The sequence below is a fragment of the Coffea arabica genome, chromosome 9e, assembly GCF_036785885.1.
Source record: "Coffea arabica cultivar ET-39 chromosome 9e, Coffea Arabica ET-39 HiFi, whole genome shotgun sequence".
Lineage (NCBI taxonomy): Eukaryota > Viridiplantae > Streptophyta > Magnoliopsida > Gentianales > Rubiaceae > Coffea > Coffea arabica.
Window position 1 is genome coordinate 36,564,756 of NC_092327.1, and position 19,346 is coordinate 36,584,101.

The 19,346-nt window shown below is 35.1% G+C and overlaps 1 protein-coding gene across 6 annotated transcripts; it reads left to right on the forward strand.

Annotated features, from left to right (window-relative positions):
- Positions 1 to 1,908: 1,908 nt before the first annotated feature.
- LOC113708674 (sister chromatid cohesion 1 protein 4-like) lies at positions 1,909 to 19,307 on the forward strand. Of its 6 annotated transcripts, XM_072065588.1 has the most exons (17): positions 1,910 to 2,964; positions 6,256 to 6,517; positions 6,814 to 6,911; positions 7,073 to 7,116; positions 9,134 to 9,180; positions 11,331 to 11,418; positions 11,625 to 12,594; positions 12,673 to 13,065; positions 13,189 to 13,333; positions 13,859 to 13,995; positions 14,446 to 14,853; positions 14,926 to 15,485; positions 16,804 to 16,837; positions 17,207 to 17,315; positions 17,399 to 17,500; positions 18,224 to 18,353; positions 18,920 to 19,307. In XM_072065588.1, exons 1-17 carry the CDS (start codon positions 2,841 to 2,843, stop codon positions 19,016 to 19,018), a joined length of 3,750 nt encoding a protein of 1,249 aa, XP_071921689.1. In that variant the 5' UTR covers positions 1,910 to 2,840; the 3' UTR covers positions 19,019 to 19,307. The 6 variants fall into 6 exon arrangements, 4 of the variants coding, with proteins under 4 accessions (XP_071921688.1, XP_071921689.1, XP_071921687.1 ...); XM_072065587.1 differs by having other exon boundaries at positions 1,909 to 2,964; positions 12,703 to 13,065; positions 14,446 to 15,485; XM_072065586.1 differs by having other exon boundaries at positions 14,446 to 15,485.
- Positions 19,308 to 19,346: the final 39 nt, after the last annotated feature.

Sequence of the window (19,346 nt, forward strand, 5' to 3'; positions counted from 1 at the left end):
GAATATAAGTTATATTAGTAGAAGAACGAAAATAATTAAAAATTATAAACAATTAATACACACATTTTACCATTTTAAAAGTTAACATTCAATAAATTAGACAACACAAATAAGCAGCAAAACTACACTAATGATCACAGGATTCAGTAAAATAGAATTGTCATCTCATTTGACATGATATTTGCTACAATTTTTGTGATTTTGGGAAAAAAATTTCAAACTTTTGTCTTTCTTTTTCCTAATTTATCCTTTATTAATATCTAATGATTAAGTAATTAGAGTACTAATTAACTATCAATCACTAATTAATGGAAATAATAGTTGAAATTTTTTTTAATGATGAACGATGACTTGTAATTACAAAATACACCAATTGATAAATCTAATGACGTTATTTTGTGATTAATAGAATTTGACAATTACCAAAAATCAGTTGTACAGATTGTGAGAAAGAAGAACTTTGATAAAAGATAAAATACAGGCCAAAAAAAGATTGTTCATAAGGTGTTTATTTTAACTCTTAAAGTTGTGACAGTTATAAAGTAATTTCATAGAAGTAAAAGAGAAACGAGGGAAAAGAAAGGCAAAATTCGAAAGTTTTTCTATTTAAAATCACAAGAATCATACACAAACATCATGTTAAAAGAGATGACTAGTATGTTTTGCTGAATCTTATGATCATTATTGTAGTTTTGCTGTTTATTTGTGTTACCTAATTTATTAAATTTGAATTTTTTGAGCGGTGAAATGCATGTATTAATTATTTATAATTTTTAATATTTTTTATTCTTTTATTAATACAACACACACACACACACACATATATATATATATATATATATATATATATATGCCTAAGGGGTATTTATCGAATAAAAATTTTATCTCTTTTTTTTAAAATACTTTTTCAATATTAGTTTTTCTATTTGGATTGATTTTGTTATCAAAACCTTAACTTTATGGGAGATTTACACAATTTTGCAAACTTCAAGAAATATTAGTGAAATTGTCAAAAACTTACGTGAGGTTTCTGAAATTATCCCAACTGACAAATGTGTAACTCTCGTGCTTAGGTTCCGTTTGATAAAATTGAATCTGAATTCTGAAGTCTGAATACTGAAACAATTAATTTACTGAATTTTAAGCACTGAAAAGAAATATATGAATGTCTGAATTTTAATGCTGAACCTATTTATATTGTTTGATAAACATTTATACTGAATGCTTAATAAGTTAAATTTAACAATTTTGCCCTTACATCTTTTCATCCAAAAATGAAATAGAACCTATGATTTAATTAGCTTAAAATTTTTAGGCATGAAAATGATAATATTTGTTTTTAAATCAAATTAATATAAAAGATGAAATATATTATATGATGAGTATGGAGAAGATGTGAAAGTCATTAGAAAGGCAGAAAAGATAAATAGAAAACCATTAGATAGAGAATATTAAGTTGTTTAATTAGATAAGAATTTTGAATATAATTAATAAACAAGGGTAGATTTGGTAGATAAGATAAGATAGTTGAAGTAATTTTATTAATTCTTATCAGAATTAAGCATTCAGTTAGGATTCTTGTGCTAAAAAAAATACACACAAGTTCAGCACTACTTAACAAATTCAGCAAATGTATTTTCATTTATCAAACACTCAAAACATCTGAATGTCTGAAAAAGTTCAGATTCAGCACTTTTTTATGTTATTAAACAGACCCATAGTCTAATTAAGAGTGTGTGTGTTTATTTCAGTATCTGACAAAAGACAAATGTGTAACAAAAAAAAGGAAAGAAATAAATAAAAAATACGTGTCGTTTGGGCAGTCGTCAATAGTCAACACCCACAGTAACTGCAGTGTTTTGACGAGGACAGGCTGCAGTACACTTCAAAACAGTACCCAACCAGACGACGAGGATTTCGTCACTAGATCTCCACCGTTCAAATTCCCAACCACTAAATCTCATCACAGCTGCAATAAATCCGACGGTGACGTCCAATTTCGAACGCGCACGTGCCGCACACTGAACCTTTCCCCGGTTCGAAAATCCTCAAAATTCGAAAACGAAGGCGCTTCTGATTCGCACCAGCAATATAATCCCCAAAAAACTCAGATGGAAAAAGAAAAGAAAAAATAAAAATAAATCTAGGCGTATCAGAGGTACCAGCTTCTCATTTCAATCACTCGGATCGAATTGCACACACTACACGCACTACTTCCGCCTTCTTTCACGACTTTTCTCTCTACCTATATATACAGATCAGTTGTATGTATGTATTTGTACTATACTGTTCTTTTCTACTTAAGTATCGAAGTTCGATCTTAGTTTTCGAAGATAATTGTTCGAGTAGAAGCTTGTAGCTGCTTAATTTGAAGTCAAGTTTGGATCTTTACTCGTAATTTTTGTGAGAGCAGCTGAATTGGAGATTTTTACGACTTGAGAAGAAACCCTAGCTTAAGGGTTTTGCTTTCCTAGGTGTTCAAGCTATAGCTAATTTGGGTTCTTTTTTTTTTGGTCGTCCTTAAATTCTAGGGTTTTGGTGGGAATATGGGCTTTGAGGTGTTTTTGGAAGTGATTTTAGATGTGGCCGGTCCTGATTGAAGTTTGTGTAATTAGGGTTTTTAAGTTAAGGGTTTTTGGGGATTTTTTCATTTCTCGGGTTTATGAGGTAACAGTGTTGTAAATTATGGTTGTTGTGGTGTGTTTGTAGATGTGTAGAGGGTAGTTGGAGAATTACTAGAAGCTGTTGTTGTTTTGTTGTAGAGAAGTGTGAATTTTAATTTTCTGAGGTGAAAAAATTGGATTTTTGTGGAGTAATAAGGGAAGAGTGGGTCAGAAAAGATGTTTTATTCGCAGTTTATATTGGCAAAAAAGGGGCCTTTAGGAACTATATGGATTGCAGCACATTTGGAACGGAAGCTTCGAAAAAATCAGGTGGCTGATACCGATATTGGTGACTCTGTAGGTAAGTAAATATCCTTACAGGTTTCTGATTTGTGTTAAGCTTCTATTATACATTTTTTTGAATGTAGCTTGAATTGATTCTATATGAATTAGCTGTCTGAATATCTCTTAGGAAAACGTTCTTTTGTAAGGCGGGGGGGGGGGGGGGAGAATTGTTTAAAGATGTTGTATGTGAGTAAATGTGGAAGTTGAAATGGTTAATCACCAGGATGAAGAAAGGATAGCAATCGTTATGAAGTTTGGTAAATCTTGCAATGTTTGTGTGTTTACACATTATATTTTACTCACCTTTTGCCAAATAGTAGTTAGAGTTACATGTTTAATCTCGATGGAAATGATGCCAGAAACTTATCCTTGGATTGCGTATGTAATGGATAAATGAGGTCTTGGTGCTCCTAGTTGGATAAAGACTGCTTCCACGTAAGGACAAGACGTTTATTGCCTGGATTATTTCTGTTTTTATACGATCCACATCATTTTTTGCTTTCGTAAGCAATTTGGTAAAGGTAGAATAAGCTTCAGCAACATATCTATGTTCAATGACGTCATGTTCCTCATTCTCGATGTGCTTTGCCGTATTGGCCCTAAAATAAAGGTAGAGAGTTTATTAAAAGAATGATTTGTCCGGTGGCTAGTACTTTCTGGACGGGTTCAAACAAAGTTGAACTTCTTTGAATCAGTTGTTTGGGGGGAGGTAGTTTGCCTGTATGGTGGGCCCTCCATGCATACATACTTACATACTAACATTCAGGTTCCGGGTCTATGCTCACTTGTTTGAAGTACAAGGCTGACTGAATTTCATGTCATTACCTTTTAGGAGGCAAAAAGAAATTTTCATTCGTTGGAAGTGTTGTGTTTGTGGCATAATAAATTCTTTTGGTCTTCCTTATTTTTAAAATTTTTTTTTATTGTGCTGCTCTATTTCCTGAGAATATTTTTATGTTTTCTTTTCCTCGACAATATTTGAAATCTCCCTGTTGAAAATGGTGCTCAAATATGCCGCATCTGTTTCCAATAGAAATTTGTCACCGTTATATGTGTCTTGATGTTATTAAGTGAGGAGTGTGAGCTTAGTTTTGAAAATATTCTATAGCTTCACCTTGTTGAAGCTTTCCGATTGGTTTCATTTTGTTTCTATTAGCTAGATCATGTCCTATTATGCCAATTTGTTGATTAGCTATATGGACGGTAACTGGCGTCAATTAAGTTTTTGGTGAATGAGATTGAAGCATAAGTACCAAACGTGTAATTCTAAATTAAAGATACCATTATGCGTTTGGCGAATGAGATTGAAGCATAAGTACCAAACGTGTAATTCTAAATTAAGGATACCATTTTGCGTTTGGCATGCGACAAAGTTGTGACGACGAGAACTTTTAGTTCCTTAAGTACCAATATTGAAATCTTAACTTGAGAGTGTTATTCTGTGTTTCATTCTGATGGAAAGCATTGGAATAATATATTTAATTTGTTAGTTTGTCACCTTTTTACATGTTATGGATTTGTACTTTTCAATCAATTGTTGGCGTCATTAGTTAGGAGGTAGAATGCTATTAGCAGATTGGTATATGTTGAATATGTACCATTGGAGATGTACAAACAAGTTGGGAAACTATTTTCATTTGCAGAGCAAATTAAGTAAAAGTTTCTAGATTGATTTAAAAGTTTCCAGATTGATCAAGTAAAAGTTTCTAGATTGATTAAACCATACTATGGACCAGATTTGAGAATTTGGCTTTATTTGGTATGCTCAAGTCACATAAAAAGAAAAAGGAGGTTCTTTTGGAATGGCCTGTCCTCCTCATTTTCTTGTTTATGCACACATGTTGAATGACCCGAGTGTGAATGACCAAATAGTAGAATCTAAAACTTGTTATCGCGTCAATTGTAATTGGTTAATGGTGTCCTCTCTCTCACAATAATCAGATTAGAACAAGGCCTTCAGTATGGGTTACAGAAATTTCGCAATAATTGACTTTTGTGGAGTTCAAAATGGGTTTAAGTGTTTTGTAATGATTATGGGAAAGTAAATCGGAATTGAATAACATATGTAAAAGCAGTAAAGTCATTTTTATGTACAAATTAAAGTAGGTCTTCTGTTATAGCTAAGACATTTGAAATTTCATTAGTATTACATGTGTTCTGCACGCTTTGGATACAATTCTTTAACGTGCTATTTTGCTAAACCGAAGGCGTGCAATCTCTGCTTTTCTCTTGATGTTTGTTCATTTAAAACAAAGTATTTCCTACCTTTGTCTTGTAGCCAACATTTTGCTGACTGCTACATTTTAAAACCTCAATGAACTTTATCTTCAATTCAAGCTTAAAACTTTACTGCATTCAAGGCGTACAAAAGTAATGATTAATCAAAGTTTCACTGACAGCTACAATTTAAATCCTCCACAGCCCTATGTTTGGTTCAGATTGAAACTTCAGTGCATCCAATAGTCATTGAAATAATTATAGTATCACCCAATTCTAGTTGAATTCTATGAAGATGCAGTGATCAGTTTTAGAAGTTTTGCCAAATTGCTGCTTAGCTACTCAAAAACTGTTATCCAAACTATGATCGAAACAGAAAAAGCAAAAAGGTTCTTGATATTGTCCTTGATAATTTTATGTATACAATTGTAACTCTATCAAATTATGTGTGCGGTTGTTTATATTATATTTGTCTATGGAGTAGTCCTGCAGCATGCAGCAATTACTACTCTTTGAGGTTCTGAATTCTATTTGACTGGTGGCCATCTAGAAATTCTGTACTGCATTCAATAGATTATGATGATTTTCTTGCATACCATTTCCAATTATATCTGCTGTTCTTGTATGTGCATTTTTTGTCTCTTTTGTTGTGCTTTCTAGGGCTATCCTGCTTTGTTAAAATGCAAAGTTTTCACCAGTGCCTTGGGTTTGAACTTAAGCTGAAACAAGTGTGAATCTAAGCACCTATTTAGCTTGACATAACTGCTGTAGATGTCTCATTTTTGGTGCAATTCTTCTCTAGTCATTGAGTATCCAAGTGTCTCCTGCATATGGAGTTGCAAGTTATTAAAGCTCATATTGTCCTTTTTTTTTCAAATGAATGTTGCTGGCTGCAAAATATTAGAAATTTTTGCCATGTATTTTAGTATGCAAGTGTGTTACATTTGCATTATTCTTCTCTGAAAAGTCAATTATTAATTGGCTTGCTCATATTTACCAATTTTAATTTCCTTTTTTCCTTTGTATACTTGTGATTTTCTGTGTAAGACTCGTTTATTCTTATGGAGCTTCTGATTCATATCTACAACAGATTCAATTCTTTGCCCTGATGTTCCCATTGCATTGCGGTTGTCAAGCCATCTTCTACTTGGCGTAGTGAGGATATACTCTAGGAAGGTCAATTACCTTTTTGATGATTGCAGTGAGGCTTTGCTTAAGATCAAGCAAGCTTTTCGCTCCACTGCTGTAGATTTACCTCCTGAAGAATCTAAGGCACCTTATAACTCAATCACTTTGCCAGAGACTTTCGATCTTGATGATTTTGAGCTGCCAGATAATGACATCTTTCAGGGGTTGGTTCTTTCATGTTTTGTGTTCTTTCCATCATGAAGTTATGCCTCGACAAGTGTACCATTTTTCCATATAGAACATCACCTCATTTTTCAGGTCAAATGTGAACTGTAGACTTCTTTGAGGTTGAAGATTAACTGCATATGCATGATAAATGTCATATATTTTTTATGCTTGTGATTTATAATTATGGTGTATTTAGTTGGTTTTTTTTTTTTTGAAGCCAAAGTGTTTCATCAAGAGTACTGTATGTTACCAGTGAGATGCAATATTGATTCATTGATGACAATTTATGCAGTAATTTTGTGGATCATCACATTAGTTCGAGGGAACAGATCACCCTTCAAGATAACATGGAGGGTGTGGTTTATTCGACGTCTCAGTTTGGACTGGATGGTTAGTGTCATTACTTTGTACTAATTGGCTTGGTGGGCTGTGGCCAAAAAAAGATCTAGTTGTTCTTAGTTTGCTCGATATTCTTTCTTGTGATATCTTTTGCTATTGATTTTCATACATTAATAGCTGATTTTGGTGCTGCTTCATTTGTATATTTTCAGAGAGGTTTGGTGATGGGGATACTTCAGGCCTAGATCTCGACGAGGTAGCATTTCTTGTGCTATGTTGCTTTTGAATTATTGCTCTATCGAGGAAGATTAGTACAAATAAAAACTACTAATAAATCTTTTATAGTATTACATTTTAATTTTTTTTATCTAGAGGTCTGCGCTTTTAGAACTAAACTACTATTTATCTAAACATATACAACACGATGTGTTGGACATTGTCCATCTACCATGGTTGGAGAGTTTTGTCATTTTTGGACTCCGAGTTAGATGCAGTTCTTTGTGATGTATTTTCATATTGGATCTGGGAAAGTGAGGACATTCTGTAAGCATGCAGCTTAGGCTAGAACACAGCTGAACACAACTTATACGTGCCCCAAAGTTAGAAGTTCATTCATAAAAACAGAAGCAGACTGTAGTTCTAAGCCTGAAAAGGAATGGTTAGACATTTTCAGGAATTACATTTAATGGCAGCTGTGAAATCGGACTTGCAATTTTCCTTTCAATTTTTCTCTCATGAAGTTATCAGTAAGTCAAGATAAAAGCTAATTACAGTTGAAGTTTTTGTGTTGTATCATTAATTCTTATCTTTTTGTGGTGGAATTGTGGTAAATTGGACTTAAGTTTTTAATTATTATCTGAATTAATTGCTACTCTTGGTAATGGTCATGTTACCCTTGTGTTAAATGTGAGATTTTCTATTGCTTCTTAGAAACTGAGAACAGAGAAAGGTGTTAAAATTAATTGAAGAGTGAATGGCCAAAATGGTCACTCAACTGTTAACAATGGCATCGCTTAATCGCCTAACTTTTTTTGTGGCCAAAAAGGTTGCTAAACTGGAAAATACGCGCCGTCCAAGTCATTTTGTCAATTTTTACTGGTGAATCATCTGGTTACATGGGTATTTTAATTGAAGGAATATTTGTGCGGGGGCAAAAATGTCCAAAAAATATGGCCAACCTGCTTTCCCCTCGCAAGCCATGCCTTAGATCTAAAAGTAGATTGATTCCTTTTCTTCTTCTTCTTCTTCTTCTTCTTTCTGCTTCTTCACCACTCACCTCCACTATTGCCAAAAAAAAAAAAAATCACCAGCAGCATCCTCTTCTTCTTCTTTCTACTTCTTCACAACCCCCCTCCACTATTGCACAATTCCATCACCTTTCTCTCTTCTTCCCTTCCCCTCCCCTCCTTTCCGCCATTCCTCTTCCTTCCTTCCCACTCTACCAGATCTGGGGCTTTGTCATTGAATTTAGGCTGTAGCTGTTGCTAAGTCTGCAAAGGAAGTAACTTTAGGTTGTTGTTGAAAATTTAGGTTGTCATGGAATTCAGTGACCTTTTTAGCTACAAAAATTGAGTGACCAAATGATGCCATTTTGACTAGTTTAGTGACCGTTTTGGCCATTCACTCTTAATTGAATAACATATGAAATTATCTGTGAGAAAAAGAGATGGAAGCGGGTGTGGGTAATGGGAGTATTGTATGGATAGTCATTAGTGACTAGAAATATACAGAGAAGTTCTTTGTTTTTAGTACTCTTCAAATTCTGTATCTCCTGTACACCTGTAATTGTAAATTCCTCCATCCTTATGAAAGTCAGTCAGAGTTTTGAAGCTTAATTTTATATTTCAATACTTTCAAGTATACTGCCTGGTGAAGTTTATACTGCATTGCAGGCTAGAAATGCATGGCTCTAGGGGTGAGAAAAAAAATTGTTTTTCTACCTAATCAGTATACTACTTGTCTCCCTATGTGAATAGGTTCTGTTCCCAACAAAGGGTGAAAACTTGAGCACCAATGATGTTTTAATTTTGTAACTAAGTTTTATCTGAGATTTTCGATCAATTGGATTCCAAGATTCTATATACTTGGTTGATTATGATTTTACAGCCTTTAGTATCAATGGTGGGCCTACATCTATATAATTATATCTTAGACGCTTAAAATGATTTCATAGACAACACTGACTGGCAAAACATCTGTCCAGTATAATATGAACGATATTAATACTAATTGCAACTCTTATCCTCACTAAACTTCACTTTCCATGATCACAGGAATTATTAATGGGCAAGATTGATGTTGCAGGCCATTCTGGTTTGAGGTAGACTGTTATTCTCTGTGTGTGTGTGTGTTTGGATTACTATCTGAATCTGATACCCTATTATTTCTTGTTTGCCGTCCTTCCCTCTCTTTTGGTTAGGCTTGTTTAGGACTGTCTCTTTGGGACAACAAGAAGAAAAAAATGAGGGAAGTATGAAGTTTTTATCTTTCCTTGTTTCGCTTTAAGTGAGATGAGAAAAGATGATGTTGCCAATGAAACTGATTTTCTTTTGGAGCTACCACTAAGGGAATTTACTTGCTTCAGCTTTCCTAAAGTTGATTATAAGAGAGTTAATATTGAAGAAATGGCTAAAATGAAAGTTGTGCTTTTGATCTAAAAATTGATTTCAATAGCACTTCTAGGCTACTTTTTGCAATCAGATTTTTTCAGCCTAAAATCAGCTATAAGCAGAAGTGAAAAGCAGACAATAATTCCTCATATCTACATTTAGCAAAGGAAACCTATAATTTGCTGATTTAGAATGACTGAAACCATGCCCTATCTGATGGATTTGAGGAAGAGTTGAATTTTTTTAACCTGTATTCCGCTATGTTCCTTCATCAAATGATGGGGAAAATGTGAACTCTTTTAATTTTCTGGTTCTCTAATATTTTCACAGGATATAATAAAAAACACATGATTTGAGAAGTGAAGTGCGAGTATGGCTTTTTACATTTGAATAACAGAAGTATCAAATTCATAAGAATGCACGTTTTTGTGTTTGTTTTCTCTTTATTCTTAATGTGGTATAAAATACATTAATCTTATCTTGCACCTTACTTTGCTCAGTTATGATACTAGCAAGCGACGTTCTTAGAGTAAGAAGGTTGATTTTTCTACAACCACCCACGGGGCTCTGGCCTATTTAAGTTTTTTTTCCCCTAATCATTTTCATCTTTTATACTCTCTGTTCTCCTTCCTGTTACTCGACCATTTTCCTTTACAAGTATGCTTTGTTTGATTTATATTGTCACTATTGGACTCCTGCATGCTAATATGCATAGCTTTGTGCTTATAGTTTCTCATGATATATGTAATTGCACATGATATAAGAGAGTAGAATTTTTGGGGCATGAAAACTTTAGACTATTACCTTTAATGAGCCTTCTTGCCATAAAAAGGGGTAGTCTCTTGTTGGATTATTTTCTCAAAATTTTTTAAAAATTTGGGAAAGATTTTGCCGTCTAATTATAGGTTTCATTTAATGAGGTGTAAGTTTCACTTTAGCATCATAAAGTCCTTAACTGCTATGTGTTTGCCCTTTCGCTGTCTTCACTCTGCACAATAGATCAGTATGAAGGTCATTTTTGTTTTTGGTAGAATATTTTACAAGTTTATTATGTGTGAACGCATTTTCTAGAATTTACTCATTGGAGCTATAGTCATATTTTGAGAAAGATACAATGTACACTCTGAAACCTTGGGGAAATGGAGCTTGGGTCTTTTTTCATTTTCCACTAATCTTCCTTTGTACTTGTATTGTACTTGGTGTTCTTTTGTTATCTGTGAGTTTTATGGTGTCATTTTCAAGCATAATGCATCTTATATTCAAGCAATTATATAATGTCTGCATGAAGCTCATAAATTTATGTTTAGTGGATTTTATATATTTTTTCAAGTGTTTCTTGGGAATCATATGACAAATGTCTTCACACTTCAGGATAGACACAGGTATAACTCCAGACTATTGCTGATCTGGTTACCTCTGTAAACATAAAATTACTGCTGATTTGGCGTTGGAGAAATTTGATATGAGGATGGTGGTAGTTGGTTGCTTCGTTTCTTATTCAAATATTGTCTTGATTTGTAATGTGCTTTTGGAAATTGATATATTTTATAGTTCAGTCAATCTTTTATGCTGTGTTCTGTAGTTGTAATGTCATGGTTACACAAGTATGCCGTCATCCTCTATTACATGTACATTCGTGTGTTTGCGTTTCTGATTTTAAAACCACAGAGTAGTGGCTTAGCTCAGTCTTGCTGATACGACTTAGTCTTCCTTTTTTTTACTGGTACATGTAGATTTAACTCCAGTTTAATGATCTGGTGAATAAGATCTTCAATCCTCTTATCATACTCTGTGAGGTTTATCTTTATATTTAAATGATACATCGTTTCTGATATATATATTTTTTTCCTTCTGATTTCAGTGCTGATCCCCAGGCATCTGTCCATTCAATGACACCTCTGAAGCTAGATGAAGATCATCAAGGGATGCCTGCGAACCCTGAAACAGTGGTAAGTTTGAACATGAGGGCAATGTTGCGCTTTGAATTAGTTTTTATCTCCCTACCTTAAATGACCCTTTATGTTGAATGGAGTCCTTTGTACTAAGATGGATGGTAATTTTTTTTTTTATGCATTCTCAATATTAATACTTGGCATAATTTGATCTTTAGTGGATTAGTTCCTTGGTCTTAGTGACTATGATTTTGTTCAAGCAGATTGAAGATGTTAATGAAGATGCAGATCTGATGGACTATGCTCAGGCTCCTCGTACTCCTGGACTTGTTGAAGAGCCTAACTTATCTAATGTACAAGAGACGTCGGCATGTGATGATCATATTGAATCTGAAGATAACCATTTGATGGAATCTGCAGTGAAGGAGAACTTGGAGAACACTTTCAGCAGATCAAATCTTCACCAAGGGAATGAGCATATGGTTGGTTGGTCAATACCTATTGACACTAATACTGATGTGGCTCCTTTTGTGCCTTGTGAGGAGAATGGGTTTCATTCAAGTGATTTGGGGATTAAACCAGGCGTGTCTCCTAGTGAAGTTAACACTGAGGACATGTCATCAAATGATCATGCTGTAGCTGGAGTTGGAGTCGTCTGTCAGGGACCAAAATTGGCAGATGATGCAATTGCAATTTCTGATAGTTTGAACAGGGAAAAAGAATCACGTTGTGGAAATGTCAAAATTGTGGATGATGTTCCATCCTTTCGTCTGTCCCATGATGACCATGGAGAAATCACTGGAGTTATCTCTGAAGGGTTTGACGAGGGTGTTTTAGGTTCGGCTAGTTCATGCTTGCAAGTAACCGAAGGTGGAGAAAAATCTAATAATATGAATAATAATGCAATTTCGGAAAGACCATCCTCTCCTAGAGATGGATTGGAGTTTGGAGCTGAATTACTGGGTACATCTGGCCTTGAGAGGCCTGAAAGTATAGCATGTGTTGAGCCTAAAAATTCTCAAAATTCAAACCTGGTTCTTGAGAATGGAGTTCCCTGTGATCAAATTCATGTTCTTAGGTCGTGTAATGCGGAATTAGGTGAGCTTGATTCTTCGCATGCTGTAGCTGAACATAGTGTTGATCTTGAACCATCCGATAGAGCTGCTCTACCTCTGGAAACTTCTAAAACAGTGGAGATATTGCAGGCTTCTGGGGATTCTACTGTGGTGCAAGGTTGGTGTTATAATATAATCATGAATTTTGAATTATTTTTTTTTTAGTTTGATATTAAACATGTCTAGGATTTCCCAGGTGAAATATGTAACTCAGTTGATGATTCAGGACAAAGTTTAAAGGAAAACCATACGACAGTACCTGCTTCACTTGAAGACATTCATGCAGGTTCTGGTAATTTAAAAAGTTCCGGGGATATTGATTTGCCTGCACCTGAGAAATTGTTATCAGTACCTGAAGGGTTTGGTGATCGACCAAGGAGCATGTTGATGGAGGTTACACCAGGAGATGTGGGAGGCGTGGATGAAAGTGATGCTGGGAGCAGAATTGTTTCTGGAAAGAAGCGTAGTTACACTGAAAGTACGCTTACTGAGCAGAGTCTAAATTCAGTGGAGTCCTCTAGGGCAGTGCGCACCAAAAAAACGGTAGAGGCTGTTCCTGATGACGATGATTTGCTGTCTTCCATTTTAGGTAGAGTGGAAATCTTCCTTTTTTTCTTGCCTAAGTTGGCTTAAGAATAGGATTGGCTTCTTTTTCTGGTTTTGACCATGCTTCTAATTGCCTTTGAATCTAATCAAAATTTTGTTACTTCAGTTGGAAGGAAATCTTCTGTTTTGAAAATGAAGCCAACACCGCCTCCTTCTGAGATAACCTCTCTGAAGCGCCATCGATCAGCTCCACGGACCAGTACCTCAAAAAGGAAGGTTCTCATGGATGATACCATGGTTTTGCATGGCGAGTATGTTGTTTTTCTCTATTATATGCCTGTTGATTTTCCAGACATGATAGCTGTTTGATAGTCCAATTCTTTGGAATCAAATTCTGGGTGATGATTGTTTCAGCACATAGGAATTTAATTGAGGAGGAAAGAGAGATTTTAGGTCTTCTGCTTATTCAAAAGGAAAGAAAATTGCTTATTGTGTATATTGTTTACTTCATCTGGTGTTAGAAGCAAAATTGCGGACTTCTGGCTCTTACATCTGCTTGCTTTGTTGGTGACTTATTAGTTAAACAATTTAGTTTGTTACTTTTTGTTTCTCTTGCTGCCTCTACCAGTTTATATAAATGGTCTATTCTGTGCAATATGTAAATTTTGGTGTCTATATATGATTTTGAAAGCCATGTCCCTGATGGTCTATCCTCTGTATTTTCTTGGAAAAGTATCTAGTGACTTTCATGCCACTCATTGATTTCTAATGGCACAAGAAAACTTTTCCTATCTCAAATTATTATAACTGACAGAATTTCTTCTGCTTTGTGAAAGTACAATTCGCCAACAGTTGATGAATACTGAGGACATACGCCGCTTAAGAAAGAAAGCTCCCTGCACACGCCCTGAAATTGCAATGATCCAAAAGCAGTTCTTGGAAGATGAAATTTTTGGGGATTCAATATTTTCGGGTTAGTTAGATTGCTAATTGAACACTCACTGTTTCTTAATCTTGCAATGACATAGGGTTGGTCATCCATACCATGTAAGTGGTTGGCTTTTTTAGAACTTCTATAAGATATCTTGATCTTTACCAACTACTTCCCATCTGATTCATATTTGGAACATTGGTGCTTTTTGTACCTATATTATTGCTAAAGAAGTCTCATTTTAGCATGGGTACCACCTGGTAGCTTATGTGATGGTCAATGCAATCGCAAAATGGTCATCCCTGTATCACAAGTTTCTTTTCCCCATTTTGTGTTTGTATTTTTTGAGATTGAGCATATTTGAGATTCTTGGTGCCAATTTTTGCCTGTGGAGATGTACATCTGAATGATGTTTTTACAACTCAATGCTGAAAATATATTTATCAGCTGTCTGCTTCAACTGCATTGACCTTTTCTTTTTGTTGGCTCCAGGAGTGTCAATATGCTTGGCCTGTCTTCATAATCAAAGATATGATATAAGTGGAATCACAATCTGTAAGAATGAAGAAAATGATGCTACTCTGACATCAGCGACAGACCTGAAACTAACTTCAGTAAATGAAGAGAATGCTGAAAACCTTTGTATTGAAAATACTATGGACTCCAGTGGACAGCAAGCTGTGGCAAGTGAGATCGATGGTGGTGGTGTACTTGCAACAGCTAGAGATAATGGTGAAATGCAACCAGCTCAGACTTGTGAACTAAATGATAATAAGGTTGGTGAAGATTGTGACCCAAATATGGATGATAACAGCAAGGAAGTGCAAATGAAGACTGGTGAAGATTTAGTACTAGCTGAGCCTGAGCATTTTCAGAATTTAGCTGAAACTGAAATTGATGGTAGAAGTTCAATTGCTGGAGCAGTAAATCCTGCTTCTCTGCTTGAGTTTGAGAAAAATAATCTTGTCTCAGGTGATATTGGTGACATGGACAGAGTCCAGACTGCTTCACTTGATAAAAGGAGTGAGATGGATGATCTGTTGCGGATGGATGAACTGCTTCTTTCATCTGATGAGAAGCGACAATCAGAATGTGTTGGGGTGGACAATTCAGCAGCGGATGGAGTTATTGGAAAAGTAAATGATGATAATGATGACACATATAAAGCTGATGCTTTTGTTGTTTCACTCGAAACTGAAGCTAGTGTAGGAGATGGATTTTCACTGGACGCCATCCAAGGTGGTGCAACAGCAGAAACTGAAAGAGATACCAATTGTCTAGTGTTGGAAAATAATGCTTTTGGTTCTTCAATCGAAATGGCAAGAGATATGGATGGAAGAGTGGAAACTAATGACCAGATCTGTGATGGTATAGTCGGTGAACGACCAATTATCAGCACATCTAGTGCTCGAGAAAATGTTAGTTGGCAAGCTGCTACTTTTCATGAAGTGCAACATCCAATGCAGCATGGTTCTTATGGTGACAGCACGGTTGATCCAGAAATTTCTCTCATCGATGCACATGATCGTGAGGTAAGTCTTCTATGACTGACCTTTTTAGTTCTGTACTTGTACGTTTGAGTTTATGAGGAAGCATGTCCTATGTTCTTGAATTATGTTTCTTGTGGTTTGTATGCTGCTGTACATTCTTCTTTACAACTTGGTTGCTGTTTCCACGGTAAGTGTTCTTGAGGGATAACTTTTAGCACGTTCATTGGTCTTGCATTTGACTTGATATTGAATAACACATAGAGTAGTTTTCTTTTGAACTTGTTTTCTGATTTTTACAATTTCTTGGTGTTCTTTATACATTTAATAAGTGGCAATTAATTGCATCAGATTGAATTTATAGGGAGCATGTCCTAGTTTATTAGTGCTTGTTGCAGAATGTGTATCACCCTTTTAGAGTGATGTAAAGTTCCTGGCAAATAGCAGTTGTTTAGTGAAATTTTTATGTCGCGTAAAGGAAATGACTTTGGAGTTTGTACTGTCAGGAAAATAAAGAGAAGTACCTTTTAAGACGATGACCCTGAAAGAAGATGAATATCTCTAATCACAGGATTTACGCATACTTTGACAACATTTTTCATTTTCAAATGGACAATTTTTAAGGTTCTTTACTGTTTTTTTAGGTTAGGATAGAAGATCAGAAATTTTCCTGCTTATAATTGCTAAACCTGTTTTTTGGGAATGGTTTGGGACTTTTGATAATGCAGTGTGAAAGTTCACTCTGCTGTTGATTATGCAACTAAATTTCATTTTGAAAACTGGGGGAGAATGTGTCTTTCAGTACATGAGATGAAGTCAAAGGACATTCTTGTCACTCAATAACCATTTTCTCCTTGTCTTCTATGGCTTTCATTTTTGGGGGCAGTGGGACAATATAAAGGTTAGGCAGCTGGGTAAGCATGTATAAAAACGGGAAATTGTTGTAGGTAGCAAATAAGCATACATCAGTATTTCTACCTCTTTTCAGTTTTTATGACTCTTTTCTTTCTGGACTTGATCAATGCTGAAACATGTTAATTTGTGAAATTTTTCGTCCATTGCTTTGATCTCAGGTAGAGAGATAAAAGGGAAAGGAATTCATTTTAACCCCTTGTATAGATTGTATCTTCTTTAGATGCACCAAGTATATGTCACTTCATTTCATATTTACTTATTGCAGTTTACCTACCTCAATTTGTGGTTTCCTTACAATATTTTTTTGGGAGAAAAGGAATGCTTTGATTCTGATAGTTGTTTTATGTTCAGAGAAATTAAGCTGAAACCTTCCATCAATTTTGAAGGCGATTTTACGGTTTCTTTCTCTCCACTTTGAGCCTGTTTATAATACCTTTTATTGATGCAGGACTTAAATTATTCGGCTACTGCTAATGACACAGGTTTCCTTCTTTCTTTTTGCTCTGCTGCTAATATTAGTATTTCTGCCCAAGCCACACTTATAAAGTAAGTGTATTGCAAAACAGCTTGAGGAGAAGGCTTAGGAGATGGAAAAAGCCTCACAAGGCTTGGCTTAGAAAACTTTGATGCATGTGATGTATGGTTAAAAGTTTAATAGGTCAAAAGGATTTTTCAAAATAGCAATTCTTATTCAAGTATACAACAAAAGTGCTTTACGTGTGTCAACAACCATCTGACAACTTGAATTGTCTAGGAACAGCTTGGCTCTTATTTGATAGGAAACCTGTGTGAACTTTTATCTATAATTGTATATATCCTTGGCTTGATGCATTGTTGCCGTTGTTGTTCAGAGTTTCTTAATTTTGATGATGACGAAGTAGCTGAAGTAACTGATGACTATACACCGAATGCTGAAGAAATTCGTTTTATCGAGAACAGTGGGTGGTCTACCCGTACGAGGTAGTTATTTTACTGTGTTAAAACTTCTCTCTGGATGCTGTGTTAAAATTTATCTATTTTTACCTTCTGGTGCAAATTTCTAGGTGTATGACTGAAAAGGAACTCTCTCTTTATTGCTTGAACAACTTGGCAAGAGGTTGCTGCTTTCTTGCAGGGCTTCATTACAATGGCGAATGGGTTCTCTTGTATGGGTCATGTGCATTGCATGATGATCATTGCTTGAGAGTTGATTTCTTTTTATATGTCTCTGTATCTTCATATCCTAGTTATCCCAAATGCTCACCTTTTGAAGGTGTTTTGTCGTTACTGTTGATTATGTGGAACTGCTTTTGTCATTGCACATTTGTTATATGTAGATAGCTGGGTGGTTAATGTGATAATTTCACCAGTTTTGAGCTTACTATTAAATTGGCATGTTGGATGTTGATTTCCATGTCAAATGAGGTGATTTTCGTTTATAGACGTCATGCCATTTCATCTAGGTGGTCCATTTTGATGTTAGTTATGGAATTACCTAACTGTTATGCTTGAGAAGTGGATGGAATTACCTAACATTTTATGATGAACTTTCAATTTCTTAGGGACTATCTTGTCCATTTAATGTTCTTTTTTTATTCTTCTGTGTGTCTTTCATTTGTTTGCATTTGAGGGGAAAGGGGTTGGTGATGATGAAGCTGCCTGTTTGTTTGTACATTGGGATGCTTGGACAGGTTTTACATGCTAAGTCATGCATCTTTGGCTTGGCTGTGATAATGCCATGTTGTGAACTAGGATGTTGGTTTCTTCTTCATGATCTGTTCTGGATTTCGTTGCTATTTTAGGCTTTTAGCATCACAATCTTGACTATTAGAAACACCAAATAAGTGTGACCGTTCAGCTTAATAGTTTTTCTGATTTCTTGTTTATAGAGCTGTTGCCAAGTATCTCCAAACAGTGTTTGTAAAAGAGGCGGAATGCGGTAAGAAGGCTTTTCCCATGGACAATCTGTTGATTGGTAAAACCCGCAAGGAGGCGTCAAGGATGTTTTTTGAGACTTTGGTATGTTAGTTGTTTGTTTGATGCTTAGTTTAAAATATTTTATTGCATTCAAACATCACTACTTTATTATACCCTTTTTTTTTTTCAATTTTGTTTTATTGACACAGAATTATGGGAACAATTGAATCGGCTTTAGTCTATTATTCAAGTATTCAGTTAGACATATGTTGTTCTTTGAGCTTTACTCAGCCTGACTCGATTCTCCTGCAAATGATGCATGTCATTTATCCAAATTCACAACATAAATAACCACAACTAAAACTAAATAAAAAAAATCTTTTGTTGTTGGCTGCATCTACAGAGGTTTATGTATATACATGTATTTGCTATTTGATACATGGTGCTGTCTTTGTGCATGACGACGTTTCTTCTATGCCAGCCTTCTTAGGACTTTCTTTCCAATCCACCGACCTTATAACTAAACAGCAATTTTCTTGCTTCTCTCGTACTGCATTTAAAGCTTAATAGCTTTTCTTTTGTTCTGATTTTGCTATGTTTTCTAACATGTTCATCGTCTGAACATTTGTTCTTTTTATTTTTTTTGGGTTACTATAAAATCCTTGCAGGTTCTTAAAACAAGAGATTACATCCATGTAGAACAGGAGCGACCCTTTGGTAACGTTACCTTAAAGCCTCGGACAAAGCTTTTTAAATCAGACTACTGAGATCCGAAATTCTAGATATCGGAGACTGGAATAATAGATGAAAAGGAGGATATATGTACTTTCGTAGGCAGGGGGCAGCTTAATTTGATTTGGTGGGGGTTTATTCTTACTTCATTCTTTTCATGTTTAAAAAGATGTAGTAGTTTATAGTTTAGGTAGTCCTAACAGTTGGGGCTTGTAGAACATCAGTGTAACAGGGACAACAGCAATTAGGTGTATATATCATCATGTAAAATTAGTCTTCCTGCTAATTATATATGTTATGCCAATGGAAATTCCGTTTTTGCTCTTCCTGTCTTCTGTGCCTGGAAATTGTGTTTAGCATTCA

Bases quoted from the DNA above. Each gene is read 5' to 3' on its own strand.
- LOC113708674 (XM_072065586.1), top strand. From the start codon at position 2,841: ATGTTTTATTCGCAGTTTATATTGGCAAAAAAGGGGCCTTTAGGAACT. The intron at 2,965-6,255 runs GTAAGTAAATAT...TATCTACAACAG, and splicing joins CGATATTGGTGACTCTGTAG to ATTCAATTCTTTGCCCTGAT. The intron at 15,486-16,803 runs GTAAGTCTTCTA...TTATTGATGCAG, and splicing joins TCGATGCACATGATCGTGAG to GACTTAAATTATTCGGCTAC.